Source organism: Amyelois transitella, chromosome 26 (genome assembly GCF_032362555.1).
Source record: "Amyelois transitella isolate CPQ chromosome 26, ilAmyTran1.1, whole genome shotgun sequence".
Classification (NCBI taxonomy): domain Eukaryota; kingdom Metazoa; phylum Arthropoda; class Insecta; order Lepidoptera; family Pyralidae; genus Amyelois; species Amyelois transitella.
The window spans coordinates 7,116,528-7,132,438 of record NC_083529.1 but is presented as its reverse complement, the minus strand read 5'-3'; the positions used below and the strand labels follow the sequence as shown (position 1 = coordinate 7,132,438).

General features: G+C 35.5%; 2 protein-coding genes across 4 annotated transcripts; one reads left to right on the top strand and one right to left on the bottom strand.

Annotated features, from left to right (window-relative positions):
- Positions 1–2,686: 2,686 nt before the first annotated feature.
- Positions 2,687–4,830, bottom strand: LOC106138218 (large ribosomal subunit protein mL54). Its single transcript, XM_013339314.2, has 3 exons — positions 4,598–4,830; positions 3,457–3,602; positions 2,687–3,025 (listed from the first exon to the last, which is right to left on the bottom strand). Exons 1-3 carry the CDS (start codon positions 4,719–4,721, stop codon positions 2,867–2,869), a joined length of 429 nt encoding a protein of 142 aa, XP_013194768.1. The 5' UTR covers positions 4,722–4,830; the 3' UTR covers positions 2,687–2,866.
- Positions 4,831–5,134: 304 nt separating this feature from the next.
- On the top strand, positions 5,135–15,387 carry LOC106138236 (protein shisa-5). Of its 3 annotated transcripts, none has more exons than XM_013339337.2 (5): positions 5,135–5,317; positions 7,900–8,056; positions 9,218–9,307; positions 9,700–9,915; positions 13,780–15,387. In XM_013339337.2, exons 2-5 carry the CDS (start codon positions 7,954–7,956, stop codon positions 13,869–13,871), a joined length of 501 nt encoding a protein of 166 aa, XP_013194791.2. In that variant the 5' UTR covers positions 5,135–5,317; positions 7,900–7,953; the 3' UTR covers positions 13,872–15,387. The 3 variants fall into 3 exon arrangements, with proteins under 3 accessions (XP_013194791.2, XP_013194790.1, XP_013194789.2); XM_013339335.2 differs by lacking the exon at positions 5,135–5,317 and adding an exon at positions 5,400–5,634; XM_013339336.2 differs by lacking the exons at positions 5,135–5,317; positions 9,218–9,307 and adding an exon at positions 5,399–5,634.
- The last annotated feature ends 524 nt before the right edge of the window (positions 15,388–15,911 follow it).

Genomic DNA, 15,911 nt, shown 5'->3' with positions numbered 1-15,911 from the left:
ATCTTTCTTTAGAAAAATAACAAAAAATAAAATCGCACATCCTTAGTTTACTTATTGATAATTCTAAGTCTAAATGAGATGTTTACAATCATTTTGTATAACATCGTTGTACTGTCTTTGATAATTTAAACTTAAAGTATATAATTATTAGTGTCCGACCGAAGCTTCGGCTTCGGCCACCTTCGGCCAAAAATCCAACTTCGGCGAAACATTCGGTTTCGGCCCAAAACCCGACCGAAGCCGAAGGTTTCGCCGAAGGTCCGAGCGACCGTCGAGATTGAACGAACTGCTACGAAAGTCATGAGGCGGCGGGGAGTCACTGTCAAAATATCACATTGCTGATTGCGTGCATCAAAACAAGTCCGTACTACGTTTATTTATCTCTAAACCTCTCTATGATATATCATCAACTTCTATATGAGACAGTCAATATATAAACCTTCAATATTGAGGTTTTAAAATAATTTTAATATTAATTGTAGCTTGTAGACAGTATTGAACAAAATTAATTACTGAGTGCTGAGAGAATATAAACCTTCGGCTTCGGCTTCGGCCGAAGGTTGTGGCGATAGCCGATTAATCGGCTTCGGCTTCGGCCAAAAATAGACCTTCGGTCGGACACTGATAATTATACATTTGGTTGTTACTTTGGAACTTATTGCACATTATAATTATTTAAATTAACTACAAAAGTAAAAATTCTAGCCATTCTGCATGTACAACCCGGTCGTGGTTGAGGATCAAGGAGGATCATGGCGACATCGCTGATATACACAGTGTGTATGTCTTCTATATCGAGGAAAATGAAGGACCACGATAATCCCGGTTTCTTCCGAAGATAACTTATTTTCATCTCTGTATCCGAATAATGACTGAGAACTTTTCCGACATAATAGACAACAGAAGTCTTTTTTTCGCACCATGATTCTGCAATAAAAAAAATAATTATAAGGTCGACTTAATAAAAATATTTCATTTTGTTAGAACAAGAATACTTTAAAAGGTAATACCTACTATATTTTATTTCATAAAAATTTAATTTTAATATACTGGTAGTTGATAAAATCTAAAGGGGAGCATTCGTACCCGTACGAATGTGCCCCCTGTCTGGCTGTCCGAATGCACCCCATGCCTTTGCACAAAATTAAAATAAAACTTTATACAAATTCTAATTTAGTTTGAGAAATATAACAATTAAAGCTCAAAATAAACAATGTTAACATTGATTAAACATCACCATTTTATCAAAAACATAACAATTCTACTTACAATTACGAATTACATTTAGGTAAAAAAAATTACTCACCGTGCGCGAAAACACGTTACGTCTTGTCAACTGATACACTGTAATGCGACTGGCGCGACAATCCGCTAGCAACATGGCGGCCGATATGTCTATGCACACAAGCAAAGCCGTGTTTTTTACCCCGTTTAGTATTTTTGTTAGACTAACTGTACGAATGTGCCCCGCGTACGAATGGTGACCACTTTCCCCTAATATTGCCTGCTTTTACTGCAGAAAAAAAAATTAACTTCGAATAACAGTGATGTGAGTACCAGTATCAAAAAGAGTTAAAAGCTAATTGATTTTGAACTCAATAACCGTGATTGTATGGTTCATTATTCTGTCTTATTTTCTCTACAGCGGAAGATAATACGTTAAATCTTACTTTAATGAAAATATTGAAAGAATGGTACAATTTAGATAACTTTTGGATTTATGACTTAAAAACTATCAGTGTAATCTTATAAAACGATTTTCTTGAATCCAAAAAACAGCATAACGTGAAAATGGTTTTTGTTTCACATTTGTAATCATGTTGTTTTGACGTCCTTTTGAGTTTTACAAGTGTCTGTTTACATTGTTTGGTTGAAAATATATGAATTAAGTAAAAGATCGTCTATTATTTTACATAGATATTTATTCATAACTATCTACTAATAGTTAGGAAGTAAGTACTTTAATAGTAAGCAACATAACAAAAAACCGAAGCCACGTCAGGTCACGTCTATACCCCTTGCGGGGTAGACAGATCCAACAGTCTTGAAAAGACTGAATGGCCACGTTCAGCTATTTGGCTTAATGATATAATTGAGATTCAAATAGTGACAGGTTGCTAAGCCATCTCCTAAAAAAGAATCTCAAGTTTGTAAGCCTATCCCTTAGTCGCCTTTTACGACATCCATAGGAAAAAGATGGAGTGGTCCTATTGGGAAAGGGACAACTGAGACTAAAAAGTCCCACTTGTCATACCATGGGTCAACTCAAATGGACTAGTGGGTAAGACAGTGTGGCGACATCTCTACGCCACTCGTCACAACATCAAATCACACAACAACTGTCAATCGTCGCGAAGAAATAGACGCGCTCAACCAAAAGCAGCGAAGAAACTAAATCGCGATTTCACGGATTGGAGCTATATCTACAACCTCCGACACAACATCGCCGGAGCCGCGGTTCCCCAGGCATCACACCTAGTCTGGCGGAAGATCTTCCCTTTGGTGGCGGTCGAGCCGAATCATCGCTCTCGCTACATACAGGCTTTTAACCATAATTAAAAGGAAATTTTTCGGTCTGATCTCCCAAACCTTGTCTTCATTATTATTATTAGATACTTTTGCCCAATCTGATCCATTCTGAAATATTTGACTGGAAACCGGGAATCAGAATGGAATAAAGAAACAATTAAAATCTAATAATAAATATAATTTGTCAGATTGGAATAACAAAAAAATAAACCAATGAATTGTGAACCTCCTTTTCTAAAGTCAGTTAAAAACCATACAATAAAACATACATACATCATTTTATTCAAAAACCGGTACCTATTCTATCAATTGTTCTGTAACACTTCACCACCCAACACTAAAACTTCCTCATGGATCTTAGCATGTTGTTCCTCCTTATACCGGCCGCTCTGACCCTCAACCAGTACTGTTTGGAGTTGGGGTCGAGCTCCTCTAAGCGAGGAGGCACGGGTCGCAGCTCCCACAGCCAATCAGGGTATTCGCTGTCATCTTTCAACTGAAATTATAAAAAAAGTCTGTTTGCATACAAACATATTATTGTTCCCGGCCTCAATGTGTGGTTCCCGGCACCAATACAAAAAAAGATTGGACCACTCCATCTCTTTCCCATGGATGTCGTAAAGGCGACTATGGCGATAGGCTTACAAACTTGGGATTCTTTTTTAGGCGATGGGCTAGCAATCTGTCACTATTTAAATCTTAATTCTATCTTTAAGCCAAATAGCTGAATGTGGACATTCAGTCTTTTCAAGACAGTTGGCTCTGTCTACCCCGCAAGGGATATACTCAATAACACTAACTTTGTACAACTTATATTTATTTATGTACACAAAATTACATACAGCATTTAATACAGTAATTCAAGTACGAAGGTGCTAAATATTTCAATAGAAATCTCTTCCAGTAACCCCATGAGAGTAGACTTACCTTAACATCCTCCCCTGTGGTGTAGATGTTAGAACCGCACACGTATGTGACCAGCTTGTGCGGGTCCGTTTCCACGGGCAGCTGCTTCTTCTCCATTGTGGTGATCTTGCCTGCTTTCTTCTTACCCTTGCCCAGCCCCATTACACCTTTAAATGGTAAAATTAATGATAAGAAAGAAAATGCTGTGTGGCACTAATAAAAAAAAGAATAAGACCACTCTATCTCATTTCCCATGGAGGTTGTAAGAGGCGATTAAGCCTTATAAACTTGGGATTCTTAATTAAGGCGGTGGGCTGTTTCTATCTATTCTCTTCTATTCTATCATAAAGCCAAACAGCTGAATGTGGCCTATCAGTATTTTCAATTATAATATATTTCAAGGATATAGACGTGACTAACTGAAGTAATATGATGATGATGAAAATGAAAGAAATTAATTAATTGGAGAGTACAATAAAATCTTATTCTCACTAGTATGCTACAATAAAATGTCACTCAGCTTTTTGGGATGTCATGATCTAGTAGCTGGTATTTATTTCCAGATTATACTTGATTCCGTTACTAGTCATGCCATGTAGTTTCTGGCAGTTTAGAATGGAACCACTCCATATCCTTACCATGGATGTCATATAAGGCAACTAAGGGACATGCTTATACAATTGGGATTTCTCTTGTAGGCAATAGACTAGTAACCTACAGCCATACAAAGTTTTCAAGACAATAGTCTCTGTCTACATCTCAAGGGATATAGACGAGAATATATTTATGTATGTGTAATTAATAGAATTTACTTGCTATTTTAACACAAACATTATGCCCTTTTTCCTGTAGAAAGGGATGACATCTCAACCCTGCATATTTCTATTACTTCATCCACATTCATAACTCTCTTCATGCAAGCCTGTAGGTTACGGGTCCACTTTCTATGTTTTTGAATGACTAAAAAGCTTAGTTATAAACACACAGTTTAAGAAAATTAATATTCTCAGTGTAAGACAAATAGTTTTGCGATGGAACTGATGGAGATGCATACACTTTTCACGTCTTTTATCCAAGAGAAAGACAGAGATTGTTTACTAGCTACGATTTTCACAGTTTTCTTCTAAGTACCCATGGAAAATAAAACTAATTAAAATGTAACCTCCTGCCGCCGATGTTGTTTTCTTAACAGCAAAGGTAACTGAATTAGTGTGTAAATAGTTCATATTCATTTTGAGAATAAGTTTTAATTGGAGTAAACTACTTGTGATGGATAGTGAATTCATTTTTCTGACAATTATTTCTAATAAACAAACAGAATAGATAATAGTTTTTAGGTTACACAATTCCCAGTGTTAAGTTTTTACTTAATTTCCCGTTGTAAGTGACTGACTGAACTGAACTGACATTGACAGAAACAAAAACAAGAAAGCTGCATGCAAAAGCAAAATGTTATAATAATGTAGGCGTGTTAATTAAATAAACTTTAACACGGCTTTTCAAAATTTTTATATATTCATACTGACTTTGAATATATAAATATAAATTACACTAAGTGACAGCAGTTAAATTGTTATATGTGTAAAATTCTATTTTGGTGCTAACACTGCATCGCACCTGAGCTGAGAAAGAACCGAAAAAAAAATATTCATTTGACAACTCGTTCCGACATAAGCAGTTATCGATCAAGCATTGTGCTACGGAGATTATAGATAGCAAAGTAAAAAGTGGTAAAAAGAAACAAGATGTTCAAACAAATGCCCGTAAAACGAAACGTTCACTGTATTATTTTTTCAAACATCAGGGAAGTGAAATAATAGCGTTCTTTGCTTGTGTTGGTTGATTTGAAGAAGGAAATCATTCATAGTACTTAAACAAAAAGGTGGGTAAACTTGTTATGTACATAAATGTATTTGTTTTTAAACGGTGAAAAATGGGATTAATTTCTACCTACACACGTGACGTTGACAACCGCTTCGTAAGCCAACTAAAAACGTAATGCGATGAACCAGTTTATGTGGATTTCCCAGTATTTATCTATCAATGATGATTCATTCTTGTAAGATCAAGTGATGATATTAATATTTACTGGCTTTTAATTTAGTTCTCATCGCGCATTCGTTTCATAGTTGTGTGTAAGGTGTAAAAAAACAGTGAAAAATGGGTTTCTTTGATCACGACGATGATGATGATTTTAGAGTAAGTCCGTTCATGTTTCCTCTTTATTATTTCACAATCGTTTCAAAAAACTATTCATTGTTTCGCCTGCAAGGTTTCGCATTTCATGCCAGACATAAGCAGTTTAATTGTAGAGAAGACTGCTCTTTAGTTTAATAAACTTAACTATTGTTAAATATTTCCACTGCTATACCAACTAAATTAAATATCTATTGTAAAATAAGATCTCCCAATTTGGAGCCTTAATTGCTCAACTAATAATTATAGAGCCAATCAAGACCCAGTGCAAACAATAAATCTCTTTTTCCTTATTGTTTAAGTTGTTAGAAAGATTGTGTTCTATTTTTGATAAACACAAAATTTTTTACAATTATAGTAAGAGACGTATTATGGAAGTGCTAATAGAAACTTAGTACTTATTCCGGTTTATGGCGATGGGCTGGCAACCTGTCGCTATTCAAATCTCAATCCTATTATTAAGCTGTACAGCTGAACTTGACCTTTCAGTTTTTTCAAGGACTGTCAGCTTCGTCTACCCTGTAAGGGATATAGACGTGATTATATGTAATTCAAACTTATTTTCAGAGTATTTTTGTAGGTTAAACAATATTTGGTTTATTATAGTGTATACTTCTATTAGATACAAATTTAATGGCAATATTACCTAATGTCATGCAAACAGAGTCCTGTTCACCGTTGCAACATTCTGACCTTGTTTTGTCTGTCATTTGCATTGCTAAGTCAGCAAAATGTAAGACGGCATGCAATTTCAGTTGAATTGTAAGCACAATTTACGTATTTAAGCACGTCTCACACATGTTCTTACAAAATCACGTCCATATCCCTTGCGGGGTAGACAGAACCAATGGCGTTAAAAATACTGATAGACCACGTTCAGCTGTTTGGCTTAATAGTAGAATCGAGATTCAAATAGTGACAGGTTGCTAGCCTGTCACCTAAAAGGAGAATCCTAAGTTTGTAAGCATATCCCTTAGTCGCCTTTTACGACGTCCATGGGAGAGTGATGGACTGGTCCTATTCTTATTTTCTATTGGTGTCAGGACCCAAACGGGATGAATACATTTAGCAAACAAGACAAATGTAATTATACATTAATTTGTTTTTACTAAAAGATTGCAGGGCTCCGTCCGATGCTTTCTCTTATCAAGTTATCATATTGTGAGGACATAATTCTTCAAATTATTCAACATGTTTAGTTATAAACTTTGCCTGGTTACTGTATAAAATGATAAGCATTTCCGTTACATGTAAAGCCTCTTGTAAATATGTTATACAAATATTGCTATGAAATTCCCTTCAATGATTTAAATCTATACTAATATTATAAAGCTGAAGAGTTTTTTTGTTTGAATGCGCTAATCTCAGGAACTACTGGATCGAATTGAAATATTATTTTTGCGTTGAATAGACCATTTATCAAGGAAGGCTTTAGGCTATATAACATCATGCTGCAACTATTAGGAACCAAGAAATAATGGAAAATTTGAAAAAAACGGGGGAAATAATTCATCCTTGAGGCCTTCAATGATGCCCAAAATAACTATACCACGCGTACGAAGTCGCTGGCACAGCTAGTATTTATTATAAATGCGACAGTGAGTTTATTTTTTACCGCTTCACGGGTTATCTACCCCGCAAAATCATATGACTTTCCGTCTACCCCGCTAGGGATATAGACGTGACTTTATGTATGTAATCATATATGTATATGTATAAAGTTCTCGTGTCACAATGTTCGTTCCCGTACTCCTCCCGAAACGGCTTGACTTTCGATTCTCATGAAATTTTGTGAGCATATTGAGTAGGTCTGAGAATCGGCCAACATCTATTTTTCACACCCACAAAATGCAAAACAACGTTTGCCGGGACAGCTACTTCAATATTGGGTAAAATTGTATCTCGATTCCCTTGATAATCCGTACAACTGAAAGTGTCCAAATTATTTTCGAGACAATCAACTCTGTCTACTCCAATGATGCATAAAACCTTTAATGTATAAAAACCTCATTAACTCTGTCTACTCCAATCCTACTACTATTATAAAGGCGAAAGTTTGTATGGATGTTTGTTACTCTTTCACGCAAAAACTACTGAACCGATTACCATGAAATTTGGTATGTAGGTAGCTGAAGACCCAGAATAACACATAGGCTACTTTTTATCCCAGAGTTCCCGCGGGATTGATAGGGTTTCCATGCGGACGAAGTCGCGGGCGGCCTCTAGTGATGCATAAAACCTTAAATGTATAAAACCTCTTTCTTCCAGAAAATCAGCAAACACTTTCACAACCATAGCCACGAGGATTTCGAAGACAACACCATGGAGATAGTGGGGAGCGTGATCGGGTGCATAGCATTCGCTCTGGTCGTCATATGCCTCATCAAGTGCTGCTGCAGGAGGAACAGGGGTCAGGTGTTGCAGCGTGAGTGTTAATAACCGTTTCGTTTTCAGAGTTCTGTGCTTCTGACCATCATTAGATAGTGCCGTGTGGTTCTCGGGCACCGATAGCAAGAAAGAATAGGACCATTAAATCTCTTTCCCATGGACGTAGTAAATGGCGACTAAGGGATAGGCGACCAAGCTCTAAGAATCCCAGGTTTATAACTTGGGATTCTTCTTTTAGCTAGCAACTTCACTATATGAATCCAATTCTATCAGTAAACCTGCAACAGCTGAAGATGGTCTATCAGTATTTTTAAGACTGTTAGCTCTGTCTACCCCGCAAACATTCCCATTATTAATTTGTTAATTTGAGTGATTGGGTTTAGAAAAAAAGATACAGTTTTAAAGTATCAGTCTTTTAATGACTGTTGGCTCTGTCTACCCCGCCAGGGGATATAGACGTGATCATATGTATGTATGTATTTAGTCTATGTTTGTTCGTTTTGTTTGGTATGAGCTAACACTAACATACTAACAATTCTATGGTACTTACTAAATTAAAAAAAAAATCGTAACGTTGTTCTTGGTCCTTCTATATTTATTTGCCTATCTGTTAGTAATTTTTAATCATTATGTGTGTAACTTTGTAATTCTATATGCACATTGGGTTATTTTAAAAAGCAATGGTCAAATTACTTCGGCCGTCTAGACAGATATAAAGAAAGAGATAGAATAATTGTTTATTTGGTACCAAATACAAATTAAAAATGTGACAATTTCCATACAAAAATGTACAAAAAAGGGGTCTACCGCGGATGCCTTTGACCAAAAAAAAATAAAATAGAAATAAAACAAAATCTATATATCTACTACGTAACACTGCTATCGTGTTTCAAATATGGGTTATGGTATCTGCAGAGGTGTCGGAGGTCAGAGACGTGAGTCGCTTCGTGTAAAATCCTTACTTACCGAATCCAGAATCGTGATCAAAACCAAAGACAAAGATATCAACGATACTGTATTTTCAAATAGCAGACTCAGTCCAATTGGATAAAGTTCTTTTTCCATCATGCCCTGACCGGGATCCTTACCCGGGAACATAGATAGTCATCACCATTAAATTGCTCTGTCATTCACTCACTGTTCCATTATCAAAATTTTTCTATGTTTTAAAATAACCCTGTATAACCTGTGGTTGCAGCGGCCCCCTCGATCCCCCCCGTGCCCCCCGGGCCTAACAATGTGGTTCAGATAGTACAGCGGACCTACGTACCTGTTCACCCCGGGGCAGGTATGACGTCATCACTAACACCTTAACATCACTACCTACTAATATCTTAACATCTATACTATACTAATATTGTTAAGATGAAGAGTTTGTTTGTTTGTTTGAAGCGCTAGTCTCAGGAACTACTGGTTCGAATTGAAAAATTATTTTTGTGTTTAATAGACCATTTATCGAGGAATGCTTTAGGCTGTGTTATTATATTACGATGAAAATGCTGCAGTGTTGTTTGTTCCGCTGCTTCTTCTACACATGCGCTTTGGAAGCGATACCTAGTAGTTATAATTAGATTTAAGTCAGATAAGATGTGTAAGATATAATTATAAGGTTCACGTTCTTTATCAGTAGTTACCTACTATAGGTTCTCGAACTCATCTCGAATAATTGATCATTTACAGCGCCCCCAGGCCAACACACGACAGTAGTTGTGCCGGCCACCCCAGCGCCTTACCCACAGCAGACGTACCCCCCGGCGCCGTACCCACAAACAACCCCGTACCCTCACCCCGCGCCGTACCCGCAGCAGGCGCCGTACCCGCAGCAGTCGCCGTACCCACACGGCATGCCGCAGCCGCACACGTCGCCGTATCCGCCCAACGCGCCCGATGCCAGCGGTGAGTTACGTTTATCACGTCTTTAGTCTTTTCAGGGTGGACAGGGCTACCGGAGGCTTAAGTTCTTCGTAAGTAGGTGACGTGTTCCGACTTATTCTCTATTCTATTCTAAGTATAATTTAATATTGTGAAGTTGACGTTGTTGAAGAAAATGCTGCAATGCAGTTTGTTACCGCTTCTTCTGCACTGACGCCTTGGAAGCGGCAGTAAACTTAGTTTTTAAGTAATTTATTTGACGTCAACCAATCTTGTTAATCCATACGACAATTATTAAGCGATATATAGTATCCTATAATAATGAATAGAAATTTTGAATTTTGAATTTTTTTTTGACTTAGTTATGGTTACTACTGTTATTTCTAATAGATGTTCTTTTCGAAGTGCCGTGTGGTTCCCGGCACTAGTACAAAAAAGAATAGGACCACTCCCATCTCTTTCCCATGGATGTCGTAAAAGGCGATTAAGGGATAGGCTTACAAACTTGGGATTCTTTTTTTAGACGATGGGCTAGCAACCTGTCGCTATTTGAATCTCAATTCTATCACTAAGCGAAATAGCTGAACGTGGCCGATCATGTGTCCGTGTCACCGTGTCATCGTGTCATTTCAAGACTGTTGGCTCTGTCTACCCCGCAAGGGATATAGACGTGATTATATGTATGTATGTAATATTTATATCTAATTAAATGCCTAATGCTTTCATGCTAGCCTTTTATGGAATACCACCGCCAGGATGGAGTTCACAAGGTATTCAATTTGTATGTTTGTTCATCTATAACGCCACAACTAATTGGTATGCGCGACTTATCTTTATGACACACTAAGGATTATTTAATGTTTGTTATGATAACTTGCTAGGTGTTGTCCGCGCCTTCGTTAGCTGTTATAGTTAAAAAAAATAGTCTTATGTTCTTCCTCAGGATTAACTGAATCTGTATTAATTTTATGAAAATCGGTTCAGTGATTTAGGCGTGAAAGCGTAACAGACATACAGAGCTACTTTCTCATTTTCGCATTTGGTATTTGAGTGTACAGTCAACGTCAGAGAAACATGATGCCGATGTTATACAAACCATAACCAAAGTTGTTCAAGTTCTTCTGCAGTTGGCTGTAGGGGAGACTGGGGACACTTGATCCCCATTTTAGTTTATTGCTCATATCTTAGTCTATAGTAATGGCTTTTAGAAAATTTTTGGTGACTACCTAGAAAAACTATTCATCTAACTTTGTTCATTATCAGATTATGGAATTAATTAATAATTAGTACTTTTTTTTTTTAAATTTACTACGACATTATAAAAGGATCAAGTGTCCCCTATGCTGGGAGACTTGATCCCTGTGTAGGTAAGATTTGATTATAGGGGAACAAGTGTACCTACGTCATTATAAAATAATAATAATGCATTTTACAATATAAAAATTGTTTATTTAATCATATAAACATAACAAAAATCAACACTTACAATGGTTATATTATTTTAGACCTCTATGTGGTTACTTAAAGATAATTTGAGTCTTAATAATCACAATCCTTACTAAATGTGTACCTACAAAAACTTTTTGTCTTATTTTTATTATCGCAATGATTTACATGATTATTGGGAAATTTAACATCTGGCTGTCGTTGTTGTTTCCTGGCGTATCTTCTTAGTGTCATCAAAGGCACATCATAAAGTTTTGCAGTTCCTTTGATAGTATTTCCTTTCAAAATCGCTTTAACTGCTAATTCAAGTTTTGTTTTGTCTATGGGTATGGTTTCTTAGCGCCCTCTTTATACGTAATATACGTTTATATTTTTCTTCCATCTAAAACAAGTAAAAATACTGAGCTATCTATATCTAACCAAATATAGGGGACACTTGATCCCGGGATCTACTCTCCCCGCGCTCGCAGGGATCAAGTGTACCCGGAACTGATTTTTTTCAAAAACCAAATTTTTGTTAAAGAAATAAAGCGGTAATTAGATGAAAAACCCATCAATACAAACTTCAATTAACAACTTTTCTAGTCTTTAGAATGTGGTTACTAATTTATAATAAATAATAACTATAGATAATGATTTGAATACTCACAGAAAAATATTTTCACCTGGCGAAAACAAAATGGCACCATTGCTCTGAAGTTGTCAATTGTGAACCGTCAAATTTACGTTCAGCCATAGACAATGAGTGAAATCAACAGTATTGCCAGTCTTTAAAATAAAAATACCGTCTGCTTATCGATTTATTGACAAGGGATCAAGTCTCCCTGGGGATCAAGTATCCCCAGTCTCCCTATACCTATGCAATATATATTGGACTAGACTTTTATATTGTGAATTATGTGGTCAAAAAATTAATAATCAGAAATTCAGACCACATCATATTGCGGTTTAAAAAGTTAATTAAAATATTGCGCTTGCATTATTTATGTACAAGAAAAGGAAACAAACCCAACGCTATATCATATATGTTTACATACATATAGTTACGTCTGTATCCCTTGCGGCGTAGACAGAGCCAACAGTCTTGAAAAGACCGCTAGGCCACGTTCAGCCGTATGGCTTTATGATAGAATTGAGATTCAAATAGTCATTGACAGGTTTCTGGTCGTAAGTATATTTTATTCCGGGAATGTTTGAATTACCTTAATTTGCCGTGTGGTTCCCGGCACGAATAGAAAAAAAATAGAACCCCCTCGCATCTCTTTACCGTGGATGTCGTAAAAGGCGATTAAGGGATAGGCTTTTAAGCTTGGGATTCAGGCTGTCACTATTTGAATCCCAATTCTATCATTGAGCCGAGCAGTCGAGCGTGGCCTATCAGACTTTTCGAGATTGTTGGCTCTGTCTACTCCGCGAGTGATATAAACGTGACTATATGTATGTAATTTGTCAACCAGCGTGTTTCTACAAAGCACGCATAATAGCTAAACACACATTGCCTAGTCTTATAATAAATAACAGCGGATTATGTGTCATATTGATAACGGTTATGTGTGACGTCATGATGTTGTAAACATTGTGTGCCCGAAACCGCCGAGCTTGCACGAAGAGAGTTATGAATGTGGATGAAGCGAAGGAAGTGTGCAGAGATCGTGGCAAGTGGAAAGATGTAGTCTCTGCCCACCCCTCCGGGAGAAAGGCGTGATTTTATGTATGTAGGTACTAGAGGCCGCCCGCGACTTCGTCCGCGTGGAATCAATCCCGCGGGAGTTTCGGGATAATAAGTAGCCTATATGTTATTCTCTGGGCTTTAGCTACCAACATACCGAATTTCATAGTAATTGGTTCAGTAGTTTTTGCGTGAAAGAGTAACAGACATCCATACTGACATCCTGTCATACTCACAAACTTTCGCATTTATAATATTAGTAGGATGTATGTTAGTGTAGAAGATGTATGTATGTAAATGTGTTAATAGTAATAGTAATGGTAATGCCTTGCGGTTTCCGCCACTCGAGAATAGAACTACTCTCTCTCGAGCCATCGAACCATGTCTTTCCCATGGAGGAATGTCGTGAACAGCGACTAAGGCTTATAAACTTGAGATTCTTCACCACACGACACCATTAATATTATAAGTTATTTTGTTATATCTATGTCCAATAAAGGGTATTGTACCTAGCTATCCATCTATTTTCCACCTGTCATAAGAATAAGTATTCTCTCACCACGATTCAGAAAAAGTAAAAAATAAATAAAAATAGTAGTAAAAATTAGGCAATTAGAGTTAAGTCATCTTGTTTGAGAAACCTAGATTGGATTATGGTAACTGAATTTGCAGATTCAGGCCACTGAATGTGTTAGCATGCAAACTTATTAACATAATTTAAAAAATAGGCTATATATTTGTATTGATATAATTATTCTTTCTTTTTTTTTCAGCGCTCCCACCAACATACGAACAGGTCATGGGCCCAGCTGATTCGACGCCCCACGCCAAACAACCTCCTTACAATCCGTATCTTTCACATTAAGCGACTAATCGCTGCGATGAATCGCCACGACAAATCGCACGTACCGCGATCATGATGCGATGATCATGTGCATTTTGTTTATTTGTGATTACAATTGTTACGAATTATTGATTCGATTAATCGTACAATATTTTATTATTAGACGTTATATGTCGAGTACTCTTAGTTATTTAAGAAATTTAACGACTTTTTCGATGCGACAAAGCGCAGTTGCAGCCGATCGGCGGATCTCTGCGACCAGTCTTATTATAAACACGGTACTTCGTTCATGAGCAGTAAAATGGTTAGCGCGATTAATTACAATGTCGACTAATTAATCACACCGACTTGCAAAAGTCGCACATAAAAATTGGTAAAACCTATGAAAATATCCAAATAATTTCAATTAAGTATTTAAGTGAATTTATTTAAAAAAAAAAAAAAAAAAACATTGCGAATTCAATTTCATCCAAGAAATGTTGATACACATCTAAATTACAATGGCGGAGGTCAACTATTACTGGTTTTTGTTTCTTTTTTAAATTTGGAACAATTAATTAATTTTCTTTTTATTTTGAACCGAGTGTAGATAACACGTAATTTTTTTTTTACAAATAAAGTAAAATTTATTTTTAAAATGTATTAAATAATGTTTTCTTTATAAACTGCTCTGGTATTTGCAGCCAGTTACGCTTCAGTGAAATTTAGATTGTATTTCTAAGGAAATAAAACAAATATATTCTATTGTTGTAATGAATAATAACTAAGTTTTATATTTTTACCATCAGTCACGGTTTCGATCGGTATTAAAAAAAAACTCCACGTAATCCTCCAATTACAATGACGTTATGGCTAGAAATCATAATCAAAGTAAAAAAAAAATAGGCTGATTAGAAGTGAATATGTTTGATATTATTTAAGTCTTTTGGTTTTTTTTATCCTCATAATCTAAAAAATTTCAAAATGTAAAAATACACTTATATTCAAGTAGAAACTAGCCATCTTTATTATGAGATAATATGCGTTTAAAATATATGTACCTACCTAAATCTCAACTTTTTTTTGATTATATTAGAAAAAAATATTAAACTATTAAAAAGTTATAGTAACTACCTATGAAAAAATAATAACACGGGTAGAGATTAGTCAAAATTACAAATATGTTTTTAACGAATTTATTTCTCAGCAGGGATTTTTTGTAAATTATATGAATGTTTCTTATGATTTGAGATAATTTGTCTGTAGTAAGTAAAAATCTTTTAGTTTTGTATATCTTTTTTCATTACGTAAGAGAAATATTTTATATTCTTAGCTATTAAGCTCTGAATAGGTACACTTGTGTAACGAAGCAGTAACCTATATTTTTTTTCATTTATGTATAAGGAGATAATAAAGAAAGAATGTTATGTTCATTTTCTGATATTTTCAAATTGGTTGTTTCGACGTACAGACCACATTTAAAAAAAATATGATTAAAAAAATATAGATACCAATTGAAAGTTAAAAATTTAAATTTAGTTTAAAGATATGATTAAACTGTTTTTATTTAATTTTTCCATACTTATTTTCATAGATAAATATAATTAGCTAAAGAAATATTATTCCATAGAAGTGAAGTTCTGATAATACATAATTTAAGAGTAGACGAACAAATTTTAGGCATCGCCAAAGTCATTACTTATGAGATATTTTCCATGAAAACTGAATAAGTACATTTGTTTTAACTTTTTTTTTACTATAAATGTAAGTTTTACTTACATATATAATGTTTTACTAAGGTTTTGGCACAGAAGGGACTCTCAAAATGAAATTTAGATTTTCATATGGACATATGCATAATGTCAAAAAATTTATTGTTTATTGTCAAGTGAGGTTATCCCCTTTCTGCCCCCAAACCTACGAGATTAACGTGATGCATTTTTATGTAGTAATATATACATGGTTATGTTTTATTTAGTGAAAATAATTTCACATGAGAAGGGTTGTTTCGTAAGAAGAAATGAAAAAAAAATATTTTCTTAATTTTAATTTTGGTTCCGCCATGAAGGGTTTACGTAATGG